General features: G+C 46.9%; 1 protein-coding gene across 1 annotated transcript in view; it reads left to right on the forward strand.

Moving 5' to 3' along the window:
* Positions 1-15,530: 15,530 nt before the first annotated feature.
* LOC137561884 (olfactory receptor 2D2-like) overlaps positions 15,531-18,940 on the forward strand; it is a 10,144-nt gene continuing 6,734 nt past the window's right edge. Inside the window, exon 1 of the mRNA XM_068273235.1 lies at positions 15,531-15,710. Within this exon, the coding sequence (XP_068129336.1) occupies positions 15,531-15,710 (180 nt within the window). The remainder of the gene's footprint in view (positions 15,711-18,940) is intronic.

Below are 18,940 nucleotides of genomic sequence, written 5' to 3' on the forward strand. Positions count from 1 at the left end.
AAGTTTGTGAGCTTTCAGGTTCTTGGCATCAAAAATGTGTGAATGGAAGCAGTTGATCCACCAAGGAAATCTAATTGGCTGTATGTGGCCCCACCCTTTTAGTGAATTCGGACCCCAGTCGCCCAATGACCGACTGTAGCAAGTTTGAAGCCTCTGCCATTAACAGTGTAAGAATGGCAGCAGTTTAAAAATTCCCCTTGAAAATCAATAGGTGAATTTTGATTGGCTGTTGTAGGCTCCACCCACTTTTTTGAATCTTAATCGCATTCACCCAGTGACCAACTGTGGCAAGTTTAAGAACCCTGCCATTAACAGTCTATGAATGGCTGCAGTTTACATTTTCCCATTTAAAATGAATGGCTGAAATTTGATTGGCTGGTTTATGCTCCGCCCACTTTTTCTGAATTTGTAATCTCAGTCACCAAGTGACCAACTGTGCCAAGTGTGGGGGCTTGATAACTGTGAGAATGGCAGCCTTTTACATTTTTCCCATTGACTTGAATGGGTGAAATCTGATTTGCTGTTTGTAGCTCCGCCCACGTGTGCAGGGGGGTCACAAGATCCCCAGAACCTATCATCCCAGGTAGTAAGGGATCTGCATACCAAGTTTTATTGAAATCGGTAAAGCCGTTTTCGAGAGATCGCGGCACATACACACACACACACACACATACACACACACACACACACACACACACACACACACACACACACACACACACACACACACACACACACACACACACACATACACACTCACACACACACATACAGTGGCTTGCAAAAGTATTCGGCCCCCATGAAGTTTTCCACATTTTGTCACATTATTGCCACAAACATCAATCAATTTTATTGGAATTTCACATGAAAGACCCATTCAAAGTGGTGTACACGTGAGAAGTGGAATGAAAATCATACATGATTCCAAACATTTTTTACAAATCAATAACTGCAAAGTGGGGTGTGCGTAATTATTCAGCCCCCTTTGGTCTGAGTACAGTCAGTTGACCCTAGACATTGCCTGATGAGTGCCAATGACTAAATAGAGTGCACCTGTGTGTAATCTAATGCCAGTACAAATACAGCTGCTCTGTGGCGGCCTCAGAGGTTGTCTAAGAGAATATTGGGAGCAACAACACTATGAAGTCCAAAGAACACACCAGACAGGTCAGGGATAAAGTTATTGAGAAATTTAAAGCAGGCTTAGGCTACAAAAGATTTCCAAAGCCTTGAACATCCCATGGAGCACTGTTCAAGCGATCATTCAGAAATGGAAGGAGTATGTCACAACTGTACACCTACCAAGACAAGGCCATCCACCTAAACTCACAGGCCGAACAAGCGCTGCTCAGAAATGCAATCAAGAGGCCCATGGTAACTCTGGATGAGCTGCAGAGATCTACAGCTCAGGTGGGGGAATCTGTCCATAGGACAACTATTAGTCGTGCACTGCACAAAATTGGCCTTTATGGAAGAGTGGCAAGAAGAAAGCCATTGTTAACAGAAAAGCATAAGAAGTACCGTTTGCAGTTTGCCACAAGCCATGTGGGGGACACAGCAAACATGTGGAAGAAGGCGCTCTGGTCAGATGAGACCAAAATGGAATGTTTTGGCCAAAATGCAAAACTATATGTGTGGCGGAAAACTAACACTGCAAATCACTCTGAACACACCATCCCCACTGTCAAATATGGTGGTGGCAGCATCATGCTCTGGGGGTGCTTCTCTTCAGCAGGGACAGGGAAGCTGGTCATAGTTGATGAGAAGATGGATGGAGCCAAATACAGGGCAATCTTGGAAGAAAACCTCTTGAAGTCTGCAAAAGACTTCAGACTGGGGCGGAGGTTCTCCTTCCAGCAGGACAACGACCCTAAACATAAAACCAGGGCAACAATGGAATGGTTTATAACAAGTTTGAGAATGGCCTAGCCGAAGTCCAGATCTAAATCCAATCGAGAATCTGTGGCAAGATCTGAAAATTGCTGTTCACAAACGCTGTCCATCTAATCTGACTGAGCTGGAGCTGTTTTGCAAAGAAGAATGGGCAAGGATTTCAGTCTCTAGATGGACATACCCTTCAGTCTCTAGATGGACATAGCTGGTAGAGACATACCCTGGCAGCTGTAATTGCAGCAAAAGGTGGTTCTACAAAGTATTGACTCAGGGGGCTGAATAATTACGCACACCCCGCTTTGCAGTTATTTATGTGTAAAAAATGTTTGGAATCATGTATGATTTTTGTTCCACTTCTCACGTGTACACCACTTTGTATGGGTCTTATATGTGGAATTCCAATAAAATTGATTCATGTTTGTGGCAGACAAAATGTGGAAAACTTCAAGGGGGCCGAATACTTTTGCAATCCACTGTACATCCGATTTTATATATATATATATATATATATATATATAGAGAGAGAGAGAGAGAGAGAGAGAGAGAGAGAGAGAGAGAGAGAGAGAGAGATCTATATCTATCTACCTATATCTATCTATCTATCTATCTAGATAGATAGATAGATAGATAGATAGATAGATAGATAGATAGATAGATAGATAGATAGATAGATAGATAGATAGACAGAGATATATACAGTGGTATATATATAGATAGATAGATAGATAGATAGATAGATACAGAGGTGTATATATATATATGTATATATATATATATATATATATATATATATATATATATATATATATATATATATATATATATATATATATATACATACAGTATATAGGTGGTTGGGAGGGGATCAAGGGATGATCCCCTGTCACAAAAGATCCACACAGTGACAGGGAGAGGGAAGCGGAACGGCAACTATGTTGCCTTTCGGAGGGTGATCGCTGTGATTGGCTCACATCGATCACACGACAGGGACCCAATCAGTGACGGCTCCTGCCGATACCCGGAAGCCTTAGCTGTCATAAGACAGCTAAGTGCGGCCGTTTCGGTGCGCACGATCGTGGCGGGGAGCGGCGGCGCCGGTGATAGAGATCTACACCCTGCCAAGCAGGAGCCCATCAAAACAGGGCGTAGATCTCTATCACCTCGGTCCGGAAATGGTTAGACACTTAAGCCTATCTGGACGAACATTCTTGTCATTTATGTCAGGGGATGAGCAGCACAAACCAAATTTGACCCTTGGGCTTTTGGTATGGTTCCCACTAGAACGCTGATAAAAACTAGCATTTTTGCCTGGTTAGAGTAGGACTCACCAGATCGGGGACACTTTGGCGCAGTTGGTGAGCTTAAACGCGTTAAAGCGTAACCAAGAGCCCCTGTCACTGTTTTCCTGTTGTGTGCTGCAGCCCCTCTGTATTTATATATTTCTTATGGAGACTGGGGACCTCCAGTGCTATGTGCATGCTTTGCATAGTATTGCATAAAATGTGGTTTGTGCGGCTCATCCTCTGACATATATATATATATATATATATATATATATATATATATATATACAGGGGCGTAGCAATAGAGAGTGCAGAGGTAGCCACCGCATCCGGGCCCTTGGGCCAGGGGGCCCCGAAGGGTCCTCCCTCAACTACAATATCAGCTCTTTATTGGTCCTGTGCTCATAATAATCACTTCTATAGATACTTTGAATAGTGGTAATTATTAACAATCTGTTCCTCATCCCCTTCTTGCCCCTCTGACACCGTAGTTGCCATTGGCAGGTTGTGGTGCGCCGAATCAATTGTTTTGTATAGAGTGCTCGGGGGCCCCATTGTAAAACTTGCATCACGGCCCACAACTCCTTAGCTACGCCACTGTATATATATATATCCTCTCACCGCATAATGTGACTGACCAATGTAGACCAGCAATAGCACTTTTTCATATCCTCACTCCTGCTCCAAACCAAACTTTTAATGAACACCGTGGAACCTCCTCTAGGTCCCATGGCTTACGCGACAACTCCTGCTGCTCCAAACTGAAATTATAATGACTGCCGTGGAACCTCCTCTAGGTCCCATGGCTTACGCGACAACTCCTGCTGCTCCAAACCAAAATTATAATGACCGCCGTGCAACCTTCTCTAGGTCCTATAGCCTACGCAACAACTCCTGCGGCTCCAAACCAAACTTAGAATGACCGCAGAGGAACCTCCTCTAGGTCCCATGGCTTACGCGACAACTCCTGCTGCTCCAAACCACACTTATAATGACCGCGGTGGAACCTCCTCTAGGTCCCATGGCTTACGCGACAACTCTTGCTGCTCCAAACCACACTTATAATGACCACCGTGGAACCTCCTCTAGGTCCCATGGCTTACGCGACAACTCCTGCTGCTCCAAACCACACTTATAATGACCGCGGTGGAACCTCCTCTAGGTCCCATGGCTTACGTGACAACTCTTGCTGCTCCAAACCACACTTATAATGACCACCGTGGAACCTCCTCTAGGTTCCATGGCTTACACGACAACTCTTGCTGCTCCAAACCCCACTTATAATGACTGCCGTGGAACCTCCTCTAGGTCCCATGGCTTACGCGACAACTCTTGCTGCTCCAAACCACACATATAATGACCGCCGTGGAACCTCCTCTAGGTCCCATGGCTTACACGACAACTCTTGCTGCTCCAAACCACACATATAATGACCGCCGTGGCACCTCCTCTAGGTCCCATGGCTTACGCGACAACTCCTGCTACAAAAAAAAAAATGACGGTGGAACAGCCACTAGGTCCCATGGCCTACCATTTAGCAAAAACGAGGTTTCAATTGAGATTACTTTAATTTTACCGCTGGAACACAGAATTCCGTGGAATTCCGCAAAATTCCGACAGAATGTAACGGTTACGGAATTTACCGCTGACGGAATTCTGGAATTCCGCGGAATCGGAAATTGCACTTTCCAATCATCCCTCGTGTTGAAGAATAACGTGCTTAAAGGGGAACTGAAGAGAGAGGTATATGGAGGCTGTCATGTTTATTTCCTTTTAGACAATACCAGTTGCCTGGTAGCACTGCTGATCCTCTGCCTCTAATACTATTAGCCATAGCCCCTGAACAAGCATGCAGCAGATCAGGTGTTTCAGTGGTTCAGACTTATAAGTCTAATCTGACAAGACTAGCTGCATGCTTGTTTCTGGTTTTAATCAGATACTACTGCAGAGAAATAGACCAGCAGGGCTGCCAGGCAACTGGTATTGATTAAAAGGAAATAAACATGACAGCCTCCATATACCTCTCTCTTCAGTTCCCCTTTAAGTCATGTGGATTCTACTGGCTGGGACAAAAATTAGTTTGCTGTTCAACTAAGGCCTGCCATGATTTCTGGTGAGCGCAATCTAATTTATTGGTTGTGCATATATTGGAGCGACATCTTGAAGAACCTCATATGGAACTGTCTGGCGTATGCAATATAATGAGACTGTTATCCATAGTTTTTCACATTATTTGATCTGCATGTTGAGCACCATATCTTTTTTTGTATTTGAGGTTTTAAAATTCGCCTGCCCATTGAAGTCTATTGCAGTTTGCTAGATTCACCTGTTCGTAAACATTTTTCAGAAGTTGGCATTCGCCGTTCGCGAACAGAAAATGTTATATTCGCAACATCTCTAGCTGTGATGAACAAACTGCTCACCCTCAGATCGGCTTTCCTCCATTACTCTTTTCTATTCAGGACAGCAGTGCCACCTCCTTTTTTGTATTTTTTGAATTAAACATAACTCTTTTTTTAATATATATATATATTCTTTATTTATCAAAATTATTTTCCAATAAAGTACCACATACATATAGATAAATGAATAACTACACACGTGAGATCCTGGCCAGATACTACCATACTTCCGAAGCAATCACTTTACATAAACCTCTGCCCCCCACCCACCTCCTCGCTCTCTATTCCTCCCTCCTGGATCTCTCCAGGAATCCGAGCCTGACCCTCCTCCACTGTACCCTCCCCCTACTCCTCTGCATAAGACATACTCCTAACCTTTTTACCTTACTGGGGGGGACTAAGGTCCCACTCTCCTATCCTGTTATACTCCTTCCCTACCTCCCACTACTCAGAGGGGGGGGGGGGGGGCACCGTTCACAATAGGGAGAAAAGGAGATAAATACGGAGACAAAAGTGAAAGAATTGCACATGATGCTAGAGTGCATCCACCCTGTGACAGTTTGTTGTCCATCCCTTCCCGATCCCCATAGCAGCCTCCTATAGCTCTCTCTATGTCTTTTTCTATTTAAGGCTTAATTTATTATTTCCCGTCCATGAGCCCTACATCCAATTGCCCCTCAACCAAACCTATCTTTTATTTCCCCGTATTCCTCAGGATTTTTAAAGGCCACCCATCTATCCCAATTTCCCTCCTCTCTTCCATATATTATGCTAGTTAATTCTTCCATTTTTGGGGTATAGTTTATTTCTTCTATCAATTTGTCTAATGAAGGGGCCGCTTGCATTTTCCATTTCCTGCAGATCACCATCCTAGCTGCATTTATTACATGCATTCCCTCTATAGTTTTTCAACCTTTTTGTATTGAGATGTAATAAATAAATTCCAGGGTCCTCAGAAACAGGTATGTCTGCAGATTTCAGCAATACCTGTTTTATTGCATCCCAGAAAAGAGTCAGGCCTCCGCAGCTCCACATGATGTGTAATAGATCTCCCCTTTCCTGTCCACATCTCCCCAAATCTTGTTTAGCTTATCAGGAGTTTTTAGTATTTGAGGTTTTAAAATTTGCCTGCCCATTGTAGTCTATTGCAGTTTACTAGATTCACCTGTTCGTGAACATTTTTCAGAAGTTGGCGTTCGCTGTTCGTGAACAGAAAATGTTATGTTCGCAACATCTCTAGCTGTGATGAACAAACTGCTCACCCTCAGATCGGCTTTCCTCCATTACTCTTTTCTATTTAGAACAGCAGTGCCACCTCCTTTTTTGTTTTTTCTTGTTTTTTTTTCCCTTTTAAGGTAACGACGCTATAAGGGGCAATGCATGAATGAAACATAACTCTTTAATTACTCACTTGAGCCAATCAGTGGCCGACCACACATTCTCACAGCCAATCATCCTCTGGCCTTTTAAGTCAACCCCACTATTGCTGGTGTCTAAGAGAGTAGGACGGACGTGTGATCACATGCGCCCAACCCCTGCATGAACCATACTGTTGACGGCCCCACTGGCCTAACACTGGAGCAGTCATGCACGCATTCGGTCAGCACAGACCCGGAAGTGCCAGGAGTCGACCCAGCAACAGCGAGGAGAGCCGCATTGATGGATCCAGAAGGCAAGATTTCCATGGACTGAACTTAAGTTAAAAAAATCTTGCAAAACTGCCAACAGTGATTTCATTCAGATGGTGCAAGGAAAACAAGCTCATCCTCAACTCAACAAAAACTGTTGAGCTCATTGTAGATTTCAGGAAGTACCCCTCCACACTCTGCCAGGTCCTCATTGAGGAGACTGAAGTTTCCATGGTATCTGACTGCCATTAGGTTCCTCTGCAAAACCATAACTAAGGGCCTAAGGTGGGAACACTTTCAAAATACAGAAGAAAGCTCAGCAGAGTGTATTCTTCCTGCTTCAACTGAAGAAATGTGCATGTCAGTAGAGTTGGGCCGAACGGTTCGCCTGCGAATGGTTCCATGCGAACTTCCGTGGTTCGTGTTCGCGTCCCGCAGGCGAACCTTTGCGGAAGTTCGGTTCGCCCCATAATGCACATGGAGGGTCAACTTTGACCCTCTACATCACAGTCAGCAGGCCCAGTGTAGCCAATTAGGCTACACTAGCCCCTGGAGCCACTCCCCCCCCTAATAAAAGGCAGGCAGCGGCGGCCATTACAGTCACTCGTGTGCCTGCCTGCATTAGTGAGAGTAGGGCGAGCTGCTGCAGACTGTCTCTCATAGGGAAAGATTAGTTAGGCTTAGCTTGTTCCTGGTTGCATACCTGTTCTGTTCAGTGAGCCCACCATACCTGTTCTGTTCAGTGAGCCCACTACCTGCATACCTGTTCTGTGAACCCACCACTGCATACCTGTTCAGTGAACCTGCCACTGCATACCTGTTCTGTGAACCCACCACTGCATACCTGTACTGTGAACCCACCACTGCATACCTGTTCAGTGAACCCACCACTGCATACCTGTTCAGTGAACCCACCACTGCATACCTGTTCAGTGAACCTGCCACTGCATACCTGTTCTGTGAACCCACCACTGCATACCTGTTCTGTGAACCCACCACTGCATACCTGTTCAGTGAACCCACCACTGCATACCTGTTGTGTTCAGTGAACCCGCCACTGCATACCTGTTCTGTTCAGTGGACCCGCCACTGTATACCTGTTCTGTGAACCCGCAACTGCATACCTGTTCTGTTCAGTGGACCCGCCACTGTATACCTGTTCTGTTCAGTGAACCTGCCACTGCATACCTGTTGTGTTCAGTGAACCCGCCACTGTATACCTGTACTGCTCAGTGAACCCGCCACTGCATACCTGTTCTGTTCAGTGAACCTGCCACTGTATACCTGTTCTGTTCAGTGAACCCGCCACTGTATACCTGTTCTGTTCAGTGAACTCGCCACTGCATACCTGTTGTGTTCAGTGAACCCGCCACTGTATACCTGTACTGTTCAGTGAACCCGCCACTGCATACCTGTTGTGTTCAGTGAACCCGCCACTGTATACCTGTTCTGTTCAGTGAACCCGCCACTGCATACCTGTTGTGTTCAGTGAACCCGCCACTGTATACCTGTACTGTTCAGTGAACCTGCCACTGCATACCTGTTGTGTTCAGTGAACCCACCACTGTATACCTGTTGTGTTCAGTGAACCCGCCACTGTATACCTGTTCAGTGAACCCGCCACTGCATACCTGTTGTGTTCAGTGAACCCGCCACTGTATACCTGTACTGTTCAGTGAACCCGCCACTGCATACCTGTTCTGTTCAGTGAACCTGCCACTGTATACCTGTTCTGTTCAGTGAACCCGCCAATGTATTCCTGTTCAGTGAACCCGCCACTGCATACCTGTTGTGTTCAGTGAACCCGCCACTGTATACCTGTTCTGTTCAGTGAACCCGCCACTGTATACCTGTTCAGTGAACCCGCCACTGCATACCTGTTGTGTTCAGTGAACCCGCCACTGTATACCTGTTCTGTTCAGTGAACCCGCCACTGCATACCTGCTGTGGTCAGTGAACCCGCCACTGTATACCTGTTCAGTGAACCCGCCACTGCATACCTGTTGTGTTCAGTGAACCCGCCACTGTATACCTGTACTGTTCAGTGAACCCGCCACTGCATACCTGTTGTGTTCAGTGAACCCGCCACTGCATACCTGTTCTGTGAACCCGCCACTGTATACCTGTTCTGTTCAGTGGACCCGCCACTGCATACCTGTTCTGTTCAGTGGACCCGCCACTGTATACCTGTTCTGTGAACCCACCACTGCATACCTGTTCTGTTCAGTGGACCCGCCACTGTATACCTGTTCTGTTCAGTGAACCTGCCACTGCATACCTGTTGTGTTCAGTGAACCCGCCACTGTATACCTGTACTGTTCAGTGAACCCGCCACTGCATACCTGTTCTGTTCAGTGAACCTGCCACTGTATACCTGTTCTGTTCAGTGAACCCGCCACTGCATACCTGTTGTGTTCAGTGAACCCGCCACTGTATACCTGTACTGTTCAGTGAACCCGCCACTGCATACCTGTTGTGTTCAGTGAACCCGCCACTGTATACCTGTTCTGTTCAGTGAACCCGCCACTGCATACCTGTTGTGTTCAGTGAACCCGCCACTGTATACCTGTACTGTTCAGTGAACCTGCCACTGCATACCTGTTGTGTTCAGTGAACCCACCACTGTATACCTGTTGTGTTCAGTGAACCCGCCACTGTATACCTGTTCAGTGAACCCGCCACTGCATACCTGTTGTGTTCAGTGAACCCGCCACTGTATACCTGTACTGCTCAGTGAACCCGCCACTGCATACCTGTTCTGTTCAGTGAACCTGCCACTGTATACCTGTTCTGTTCAGTGAACCCGCCACTGTATACCTGTTCAGTGAACCCGCCACTGCATACCTGTTGTGTTCAGTGAACCCGCCACTGTATACCTGTTCTGTTCAGTGAACCCGCCACTGCATACCTGTTGTGTTCAGTGAACCCGCCACTGTATACCTGTACTGTTCAGTGAACCCGCCACTGCATACCTGTTGTGTTCAGTGAACCCGCCACTGCATACCTGTTCTGTGAACCCGCCACTGTATACCTGTTCTGTTCAGTGGACCCGCCACTGCATACCTGTTCTGTTCAGTGGACCCGCCACTGTATACCTGTTCTGTGAACCCGCCACTGCATACCTGTTCTGTTCAGTGGACCCGCCACTGTATACCTGTTCTGTTCAGTGAACCTGCCACTGCATACCTGTTGTGTTCAGTGAACCCGCCACTGTATACCTGTACTGTTCAGTGAACCCGCCACTGCATACCTGTTCTGTTCAGTGAACCTGCCACTGTATACCTGTTCTGTTCAGTGAACCCGCCACTGTATACCTGTTGTGTTCAGTGAACCCGCCACTGCATACCTGTTGTGTTCAGTGAACCCGCCACTGTATACCTGTACTGTTCAGTGAACCCGTTGTGTTCAGTGAACCCGCCACTGTATACCTGTACTGTTCAGTGAACCCGCCACTGCATACCTGTTCTGTTCAGTGGACCTGCTACTGTATACCTGTTCTGTTCAGTGAACCTGCCACTGTATACCTTTTCTGTTCAGTGAACCCGCCACTGTATACCTGTTCTGTTCAGTGGACCCGCTACTGTATACCTGTTCTGTTCAGTGGACCCGCTACTGTATACCTGTTCTGTTCAGTGGACCCGCTACTGTATACCTGTTCTGTTCAGTGAACCCGCCACTGCATACCTGTTCTATTCAGTGAACCTGCCACTGCATACCTGTTCTGTGAACCCGCCACTGTATACCTGTTCTGTTCAGTGGACCCGCTATTGTATACCTGTTCTGTTCAGTGAACCCGCCACGGTATACCTGTTCTGTTCAGTGAACCCGCCACTGCATACCTGTTGTGTTCAGTGAACCCGCCACTGTATACCTGTACTGTTCAGTGAACCCGCCACTGCATACCTGTTCTGTTCAGTGAACCTGCCACTGCATACCTGTTCTGTGAACCCGCCACTGTATACCTGTTCTGTTCAGTGAACCCACCGCATCAGTGCGCATACCTGTGCAGTTAAGTGAACCCACCTACCTACGTGAGTGCACGCAGTGTGATATACCACTCCGTGCATACCCGATATGGACAAAACAGGTAGAGGAAGAGGTAGTGCCAGAGCCAGAGGAAGGCCACCCGGCAGGTCTGCGCGAGGTCGTGTAAAAGTAATTTCGTGTGGACCTGGCCCACAGTACAGTGCTCGGAAGAAGGCACGTCCCATCACCTCCCAAGATTGTCAGGACGTGGTTGAGTATTTAGCGACACAGAACCCCTCATCTTGCTCAGCCACCAGCGCTACTACTAGCACCACTTCCGCTGCATTTGACACTTTGCAAGAATTATTTAGTGTTAAAATCACTGATGCACAGCCATTGTTGTTACAGCCAGATGAATTTTCACCAGCTCATATGTCTGAGTTACGCGGCAACACTATGGATGTAACGTGTAAGGAGGATGAAGGACCTACTGATGGTGCATGTTTGGATTTGTCTGAGGCAAGCGAAGCTGGGCAGGATGATTACGATGATGACGATGATAGGGATCCTCTGTATGTTCCCAATAGAGGAGATGAAGAGGAGGACAGTTCAGAGGGGGAGTCAGAGAGTAGTAGGAGGAGAGAAGTTGCTGAAAGAAGCTGGGGCAGCTCTTCGTCAGAAACAGCTGGTGGCAGTGTCCGGCACCATGTATCGCCACCTATGTACAGCCAGCCAACTTGCCCTTCAGCATCAGCTGCTGAGGTCCCCATAGTGCCCACATCCCAGGGTGGCTCAGCGGTGTGGAAATTTTTTAATGTGTGTGCCTCAGATCGGACCAAAGCCATCTGTTCGCTCTGCCAACAAAAATTGAGCCGTGGAAAGGCCAACACTCACGTAGTGACAAGTGCCTTACGAAGGCACCTGGAGAAAAGGCACAAACAGCAATGGGATGGCCACCTGAGCAAAAGCAGCAGCAGCACACAAAAGAAAAGTCACCCTCCTTCTCCTCTTCCTCCTTCAGGTGCATCATCTGCTTCTGCCGCTTTCTCCCTTCCACCTTCACAGGCACCCTCCTCCACTCCGCCTCTGCCCTTGAGCGCTTCCTGCTCCTCTGCCCACAGCAGCAGTCAGGTGTCCGTGAAGGAAATGTTTGAGCGGAAGAAGCCAATTTCGGCCAGTCACCCCCTTGCCCGGCGTCCGACAGCTGGTGTGGCGGAACTGTTAGCTCGCCAGCTGTTACCATACCGGCTGGTGGACTCTGAGGCCTTCCGTAAATTTGTGGCCATCGGAACACCGCAGTGGAAGATGCCAGGCCGCACTTATTTTTCGAGAAAGGCCATACCCCAACTGCACCGTGAAGTTCAGAGGCAAGTGGTGTCATCTCTTGCGAAGAGCGTTGGGTCAAGGGTACACCTGACCACGGATGCCTGGTCTGCCAAGCACGGGCAGGGCCGCTACATTACGTACACAGCCCATTGGGTCAACCTGGTGGTGAACGATGGCAAGCAGGGCGCAGCGGACCAAATTGTGACACCTCCACGGCTTGCAGGCAGGCCTTCTGCCACCTCCTCTCCTCCTGCTACATGCTCTTCGCTGTCCTCCTCCTCCTTGGCTGAGTGGCAGTTCTCCTCTCCAGCTACACAGCCCCAGCTCCGCAGGGCCTATGCTGCATGCCAGGTACGACGGTGTCACGCCATCTTAGACATGTCTTGTCTCAAAGTGGAGAGTCACACTGGAACAGCTCTCCTGGCTGCTCTTAAGAAACAGGTGGATGAGTGGCTGACCCCGCACCACCTGGAGATAGGCAACGTGGTGTGCGACAACGGCAGCAATCTGCTTGCCGCTTTGCATATGGGGAAGCTGACACACATACCCTGCATGGCACATGTCATGAATCTAGTTGTTCAAAGATTTGTGGCAAAGTACCCTGGCTTAGCGGATGTCCTGAAGAAGGCCAGGAAGTTCTGTGGGCATTTGAGGCGGTCTTACACAGCCATGGCACGCTTTGCGGAAATTCAGCGGAAAAACAACATGCCGGTGAGACGCCTCATTTGCGATAGCCCGACTTGCTGGAATTCGACCCTGCTCATGTTCTCCCGCCTGCTAGAACAGAAGAAAGCCGTCACCCAGTACCTCTACAACTACAGTAGAATGAAACAGTTTGGGAAGATGGGGATGTTCTGGCCCGACAACTGGACACTGATGAAAAATTCATGCAGGCTCATGCGGCCGTTTGAGGAGGTGACCAACCTGGTGAGCCGCAGTGAGGGCACCATCAGCGACTTAATTCCCTACGCTTACTTCTTGGAGCGTGCTGTGCGTAGAGTGGTGGATGAAGCTGCGAATGAGCGTGACCAGGAACCGTTACGGCAGGAACAGGCATGGGACCAATTTTCATCAGACCCAGCTGTTTCCTCAACACCTGCGGCAGCACAGAGGGGGGAAGAGGAGGAAGAAGAGAAGTCGTGTGCAGAAGACGAGTCAGACTCAGAGGATGATGAGCAAGGTGTTTCTTTGGGGAGGAGGAGGAGGAGGGGACGGCGGCAGGAGAACACCCGCAGCAGGCGTCGCAGGGGGCTTGTGCTGCTCAACCTTCCCGTGGTATTGTTCGCGGCTGGGGGGAGGAGGTTGACTTAAGTGACGTCACTGAGGAAGAGCAAGAGGAGATGGAGGGTACTGGATCCGACTTTGTGCAGATGTCGTCTTTTATGCTGTCCTGCCTGTTGAGGGACCCCCGTATAAAAAACCTCAAGGGGAATGAGCTGTACTGGGTGGCCACACTACTAGACCCTCGGTACAGGCACAAAGTGGCGGACCTGTTACCAACTCACCTGAAGGTGGAAAGGATGCAGCACATGCAGAACCAGCTGTCAACTATGCTTTACAATGCCTTTAAGGGTGATGTGACAGCATAACGCCAGCAAGGTACCTCTGCCACTAATCCTCCTCCCGTGTCCACGCAGTCAAAGACAGGACGCTCCAGCGATCTCATGGTGATGTCGGACATGCGGACGTTCTTTAGTCCAACGCCTCGCCGTAACCCTTCCGGATCCACCCTCCACCAACACCTGGAACGGCAGGTAGCCGACTACCTGGCCTTAAGTGTGGATGTAGACACTGCAGTGAACAGCGATGAGGAACCCTTGAACTACTGGGTGCGCAGGCTTGACCTGTGGCCAGAGCTGTCCCAATTTGCCATCCAACTTCTCTCCTGCCCTGCCGCAAGCGTCCTGTCAGAAAGGACCTTCAGCGCAGCTGGAGGCATTGTCACTGAGAAGAGAAGTCGCCTAAGTCACAAAAGTGTTAAGTACCTCACCTTTATCAAAATGAATGAGGCATGGATCCCGGAGGGCTGCTGCCCGCCCCAAGACTAAGTCAGTCCCCGCACACACAGCATCTCTGCCTGCACGCCGTGTGACTGGCTGCCTGGCCTGCCCCAAGAAGACTAAGTCGCTCCCAGTCCCTCCACACAGCATGTCTGCCTGCAGGCCGCTTGACTACCTTCTCCGCCACCACCAACAGGGTCCGGGACTCCAGGCGGATTGCTGAATTTTTTAGGCCGCTGCTAGCAGCGGCCGCTGTAGTAATTTTTCTGGTGCGTGTACATGACTGCCTAATTTTTCTGGCTGCACTGCGGGCAGCTGCAACAACAAAAGAAAAGGCATGTACATGCGCCCATTCCCCTTCGTGATCATTACCTTGCCGTGGTGAAGGGGCTTGCGTATCACAATGAAGCAATGACCGGCGCCTAGATGAGTGTCTCGGGGGGCACACAAAAGATAATAAGGTAGTTGCTTCATTGTGGTCAGACCAAATTTGATCAGCTGGACAGTCACTGTTCTGTCATTCAGCTACATCAGCCAGGCGACCATATGGGCTGTAAAGCCACCAAAACCTGCACTCTCGCCATGGTGCGCACCAGTCCAGCACGGCCGTCACTACACAAACAGCTGTTTGCGGTGCGTTACACGGTGAGTTTGGTGTGTCAGTGTGAAGCAGTACCTTAATTACACTACCTGATTGATGTATTCACGCAAGATGTTTTAAAGCACTTTAGGCCTGTCATTTAGCATTCAATGTGATTTCTGCCCTTAAAACGCTGCTTTGCATCAAATCCAGATTTTTCCCGGGGACTTTTGGCGTGTATCCCACTCTGCCATGCCCCCCTCCAGGTGTTAGACCCCTTGAAACATCTTTTCCATCACTTTTGTGGCCAGCATAATTTTTTTTTTTTTTCAAAGTTCGCATCCCCATTGAAGTCTATTGCGGTTCGCGAACTTTAACGCGAACCGAACGTTCCGCGAAAGTTCGCGAACCCGGTTCGCGAACCTAAAATCGGAGGTTCGGCCCAACTCTACATGTCAAGTACGTTGCTGACCAGCTTTTACACCACTACCATGGAATCCATCCTCTGCTCCTCCGTTATCATCTGGCATGTGGGGGCAACCGCCAAGGACAAGCATAAACTTCAAAGAGTAATAAATGCTGTGGAAAAGATTGTAGGATCGCTCCTGTCACTGCTAGACCATTACAACATGGTGAGACTGGGGTCAACAGCCTCCAAGATTTTGCACAATCCCTCCCACCCAGGCAGCCACTTCTTCAAGCTCCTGCCAACAAGCCAATGTTACAGAACATCTCCTCCAGGCACAGGAACTCATTCTTCCCTCAAACTGTCATTCACCTGAACTCCAACACCTCCCACCACGCCCGTCTGTGGCACTCTAGCCCTAGGCCTGGGCTTTGAGCTCTTATCACTCTTGGTAGTTCTGCCCCAAACCCTAGCTGCTAATGTTCCAAATAAACGACCCCCATACCCCCCAATGTATGATGCTATGCCCATCTCAACATATGTCTCATGTATATCTCAAGTCTGTCCTTGTACTGTTTGTCTTTGTAACAACCAATTTCGGGTACAACCACAAAGCTGATTAAATCACTTATCCACCCGTCCCTGTCCCCCCACTTACCCTTTGAAATATATTATCTCCACATCAGCACTGATGTAGATAGCAAGACCATCATATAGCAAAATGTCTCTACCTAGAACATGATTGGAATATATTGTGCTTTGGTGGGTCCATAAGCTAGGCTCTTAGTAGGACACTGTCCAGCCACTGACAGAGATAGTGAGGTTATGCAGACAAGCAGCAGTGGTGCTCAGGGATAGTAGGTGTTGGTCCTTTTAAAGGCCAGAGCTTTTTTTTATTTTTCATTTTGCCATCTGTGATCGCTGTGATTGACTGACAATGATCACCTGCTAAGACGCCAATAAATACCCATAGGAGGAAGTTCAGCTGTCACAGGTTGAAAGCCAAGGCCACGGTGGTGGCGAGCAGGGATCGGCTCAGGTCCATGGAAACCAGCAGTGTAGAATCGACACCATATCAGAGTTAGAGAGCCACAGATGCAGCATAGATTCTTACTCCCCTGGTACCGTAATATCTGCTATCATATTCTGTTATTGCAAATATAGTAAAATATAATAAGAATCTGAATAACAGCACTGTTCAATAAACATGAAAAATATTGATATCGGATCAAATATTTTGATATCTGATCAAAATAGTTCTAAATGAGTAAAAAAAAAAAAAAAATACACAACATTTATTTTAAAAACATAAAGAGTTCTTGTGCAGTGTATGGAAAAGTTTTCACTGGTAAGCTCTTTACAGGTAATACTTAATTTCTACTATTTACATTTCCACTGTTATATTTCAAACATGTTTATATCATATTTTTATTTATATATTTATATAATAAAATATTCTTTAGCTACACAATTATGGTAATGGAAATGACATTCCGCTCAGGAAAAAAAATAGCATCTTGGGAATATTTGGGTCCACAAGGCTCAATAGGGTCCACAAGGTCCAATAGGATGGAATACTCAATACTAAAAATCATTCTCTGAAATTGTGCTACCCACAGTATTTCTATTGTTTATGTTTGCGCAATTATGTTATACATGATGACAAACAGGAATTGCAAATCATAAAATACAGTATTACAATTCTACTCATACTTGTATTTACATTAATATCTCTTCTAATGCTATTAGTTTGAAAATGCTCATTTGGAAAATGGTGAGATATTGATTTATTTTTTATCTATTTATTTATTATATATATATATATATATATATATATATATATATATATATATATATATGCCATTACAGCCTTTAGTGTTTTCTTTTCTTCTCTTTTTTTTTCTTTTTGTTGTAGAGTGTTGTAGAGTGTCAGCCATCAGTTTTTACTCAAGATGATACTATTTATTGGTGGACTTAGAGGTAAATAAAAAGTAAGCTTCAATGGCATAGAGGATGTGGGCCCCAGTACAAGCTTTACATTGGGGCCCCCCGAGCACGCTATAAAGAACAATTGATACAATACATTAAAAGCAATTAAGGACTACCACAGTGTCAGAGGTGCAAGAAGAGGATGGGGAACAGTTTAATAATGATCAATACTATTCAAAGTATCAATAGAAGTGATTATTATCAGCATAGGACCAATAGAGAGCTAATACTGTAGTTGAGGGTGGGCCCCGATGTGGTCGCAACCTCTATTGCTATGCCACTGGTTAGCTTTCAGCTGTTAAGCTTTCTTCAGACTTAGTTCCTGTTTACTGAATTTGCAGGAACTAAGTCTGAAGAAGGTTTATCAGCAAAAAAAATGTACTTTTTATTTAGCTGTTAGTTAGCCAATAAACGGTATCATCCTGATTCAAAACTTCTCATTTTTATTTTGAGATTTATTCACAAAGGTTGGGAACATTTGATAATGGTCTGCCACGCCTGAATGGGAAATATTTTTCTTGGTTCGACATTTTTATTTTTTTATTAAAACACTTGCCTAAATCCAGCTGGAAAGCAGCACTGACATCAGCTTTTTGGTGGTGTGACTATAGCCATGGGTGGCGCCCATAGCGAGAACAGATATTTGCCATCTGATTCTTTACTAAATGTTTTCCAACGTTTTCCAGCTCAGAATGACCTTGAAAAATGATCTCAAGGGTCACATTTGTTATAATAAAACTGAAGCATCTTTTTCTAGATTTATTTATGACAATAACCATAGAAATATTAAAATTACCTCTTAGTAATCCTATCGGTAACACACACACACACACACACACACACACACACACACACACACACACACACACACACACACACACACACACACACACATACACGCACACACCATACACACGCACACACCATACACACACACACACCATACACACACACACACACGCACGCACACACACACACCATACACACACACACACCATACACACACACACACCATACACACACACACACACACACACACACACACCATACACACACACACCATACACACACACACACACACACACACACCATACACACACACACGCACACACACACACACACACACACACACACACGCACGCACACACGCACACACGCACACACGCACACACGCACACACGCACACACGCACACACGCACACACGCACACACGCACACACACACACACACACACACACACCACACACACACACACACACACACACACACACACACACACAACACACACAACACACACACACACAACACCACACACACATACACACTACACACACACACACACACATACACACACACACACGCACGCACACATGCACACACACACACACACACACACACACACACACACACACACACACACACACACACACACATACACACACACACACACACACACACACACATACA

This window comes from Hyperolius riggenbachi, chromosome 3, assembly GCF_040937935.1.
Source record: "Hyperolius riggenbachi isolate aHypRig1 chromosome 3, aHypRig1.pri, whole genome shotgun sequence".
NCBI lineage: Eukaryota > Metazoa > Chordata > Amphibia > Anura > Hyperoliidae > Hyperolius > Hyperolius riggenbachi.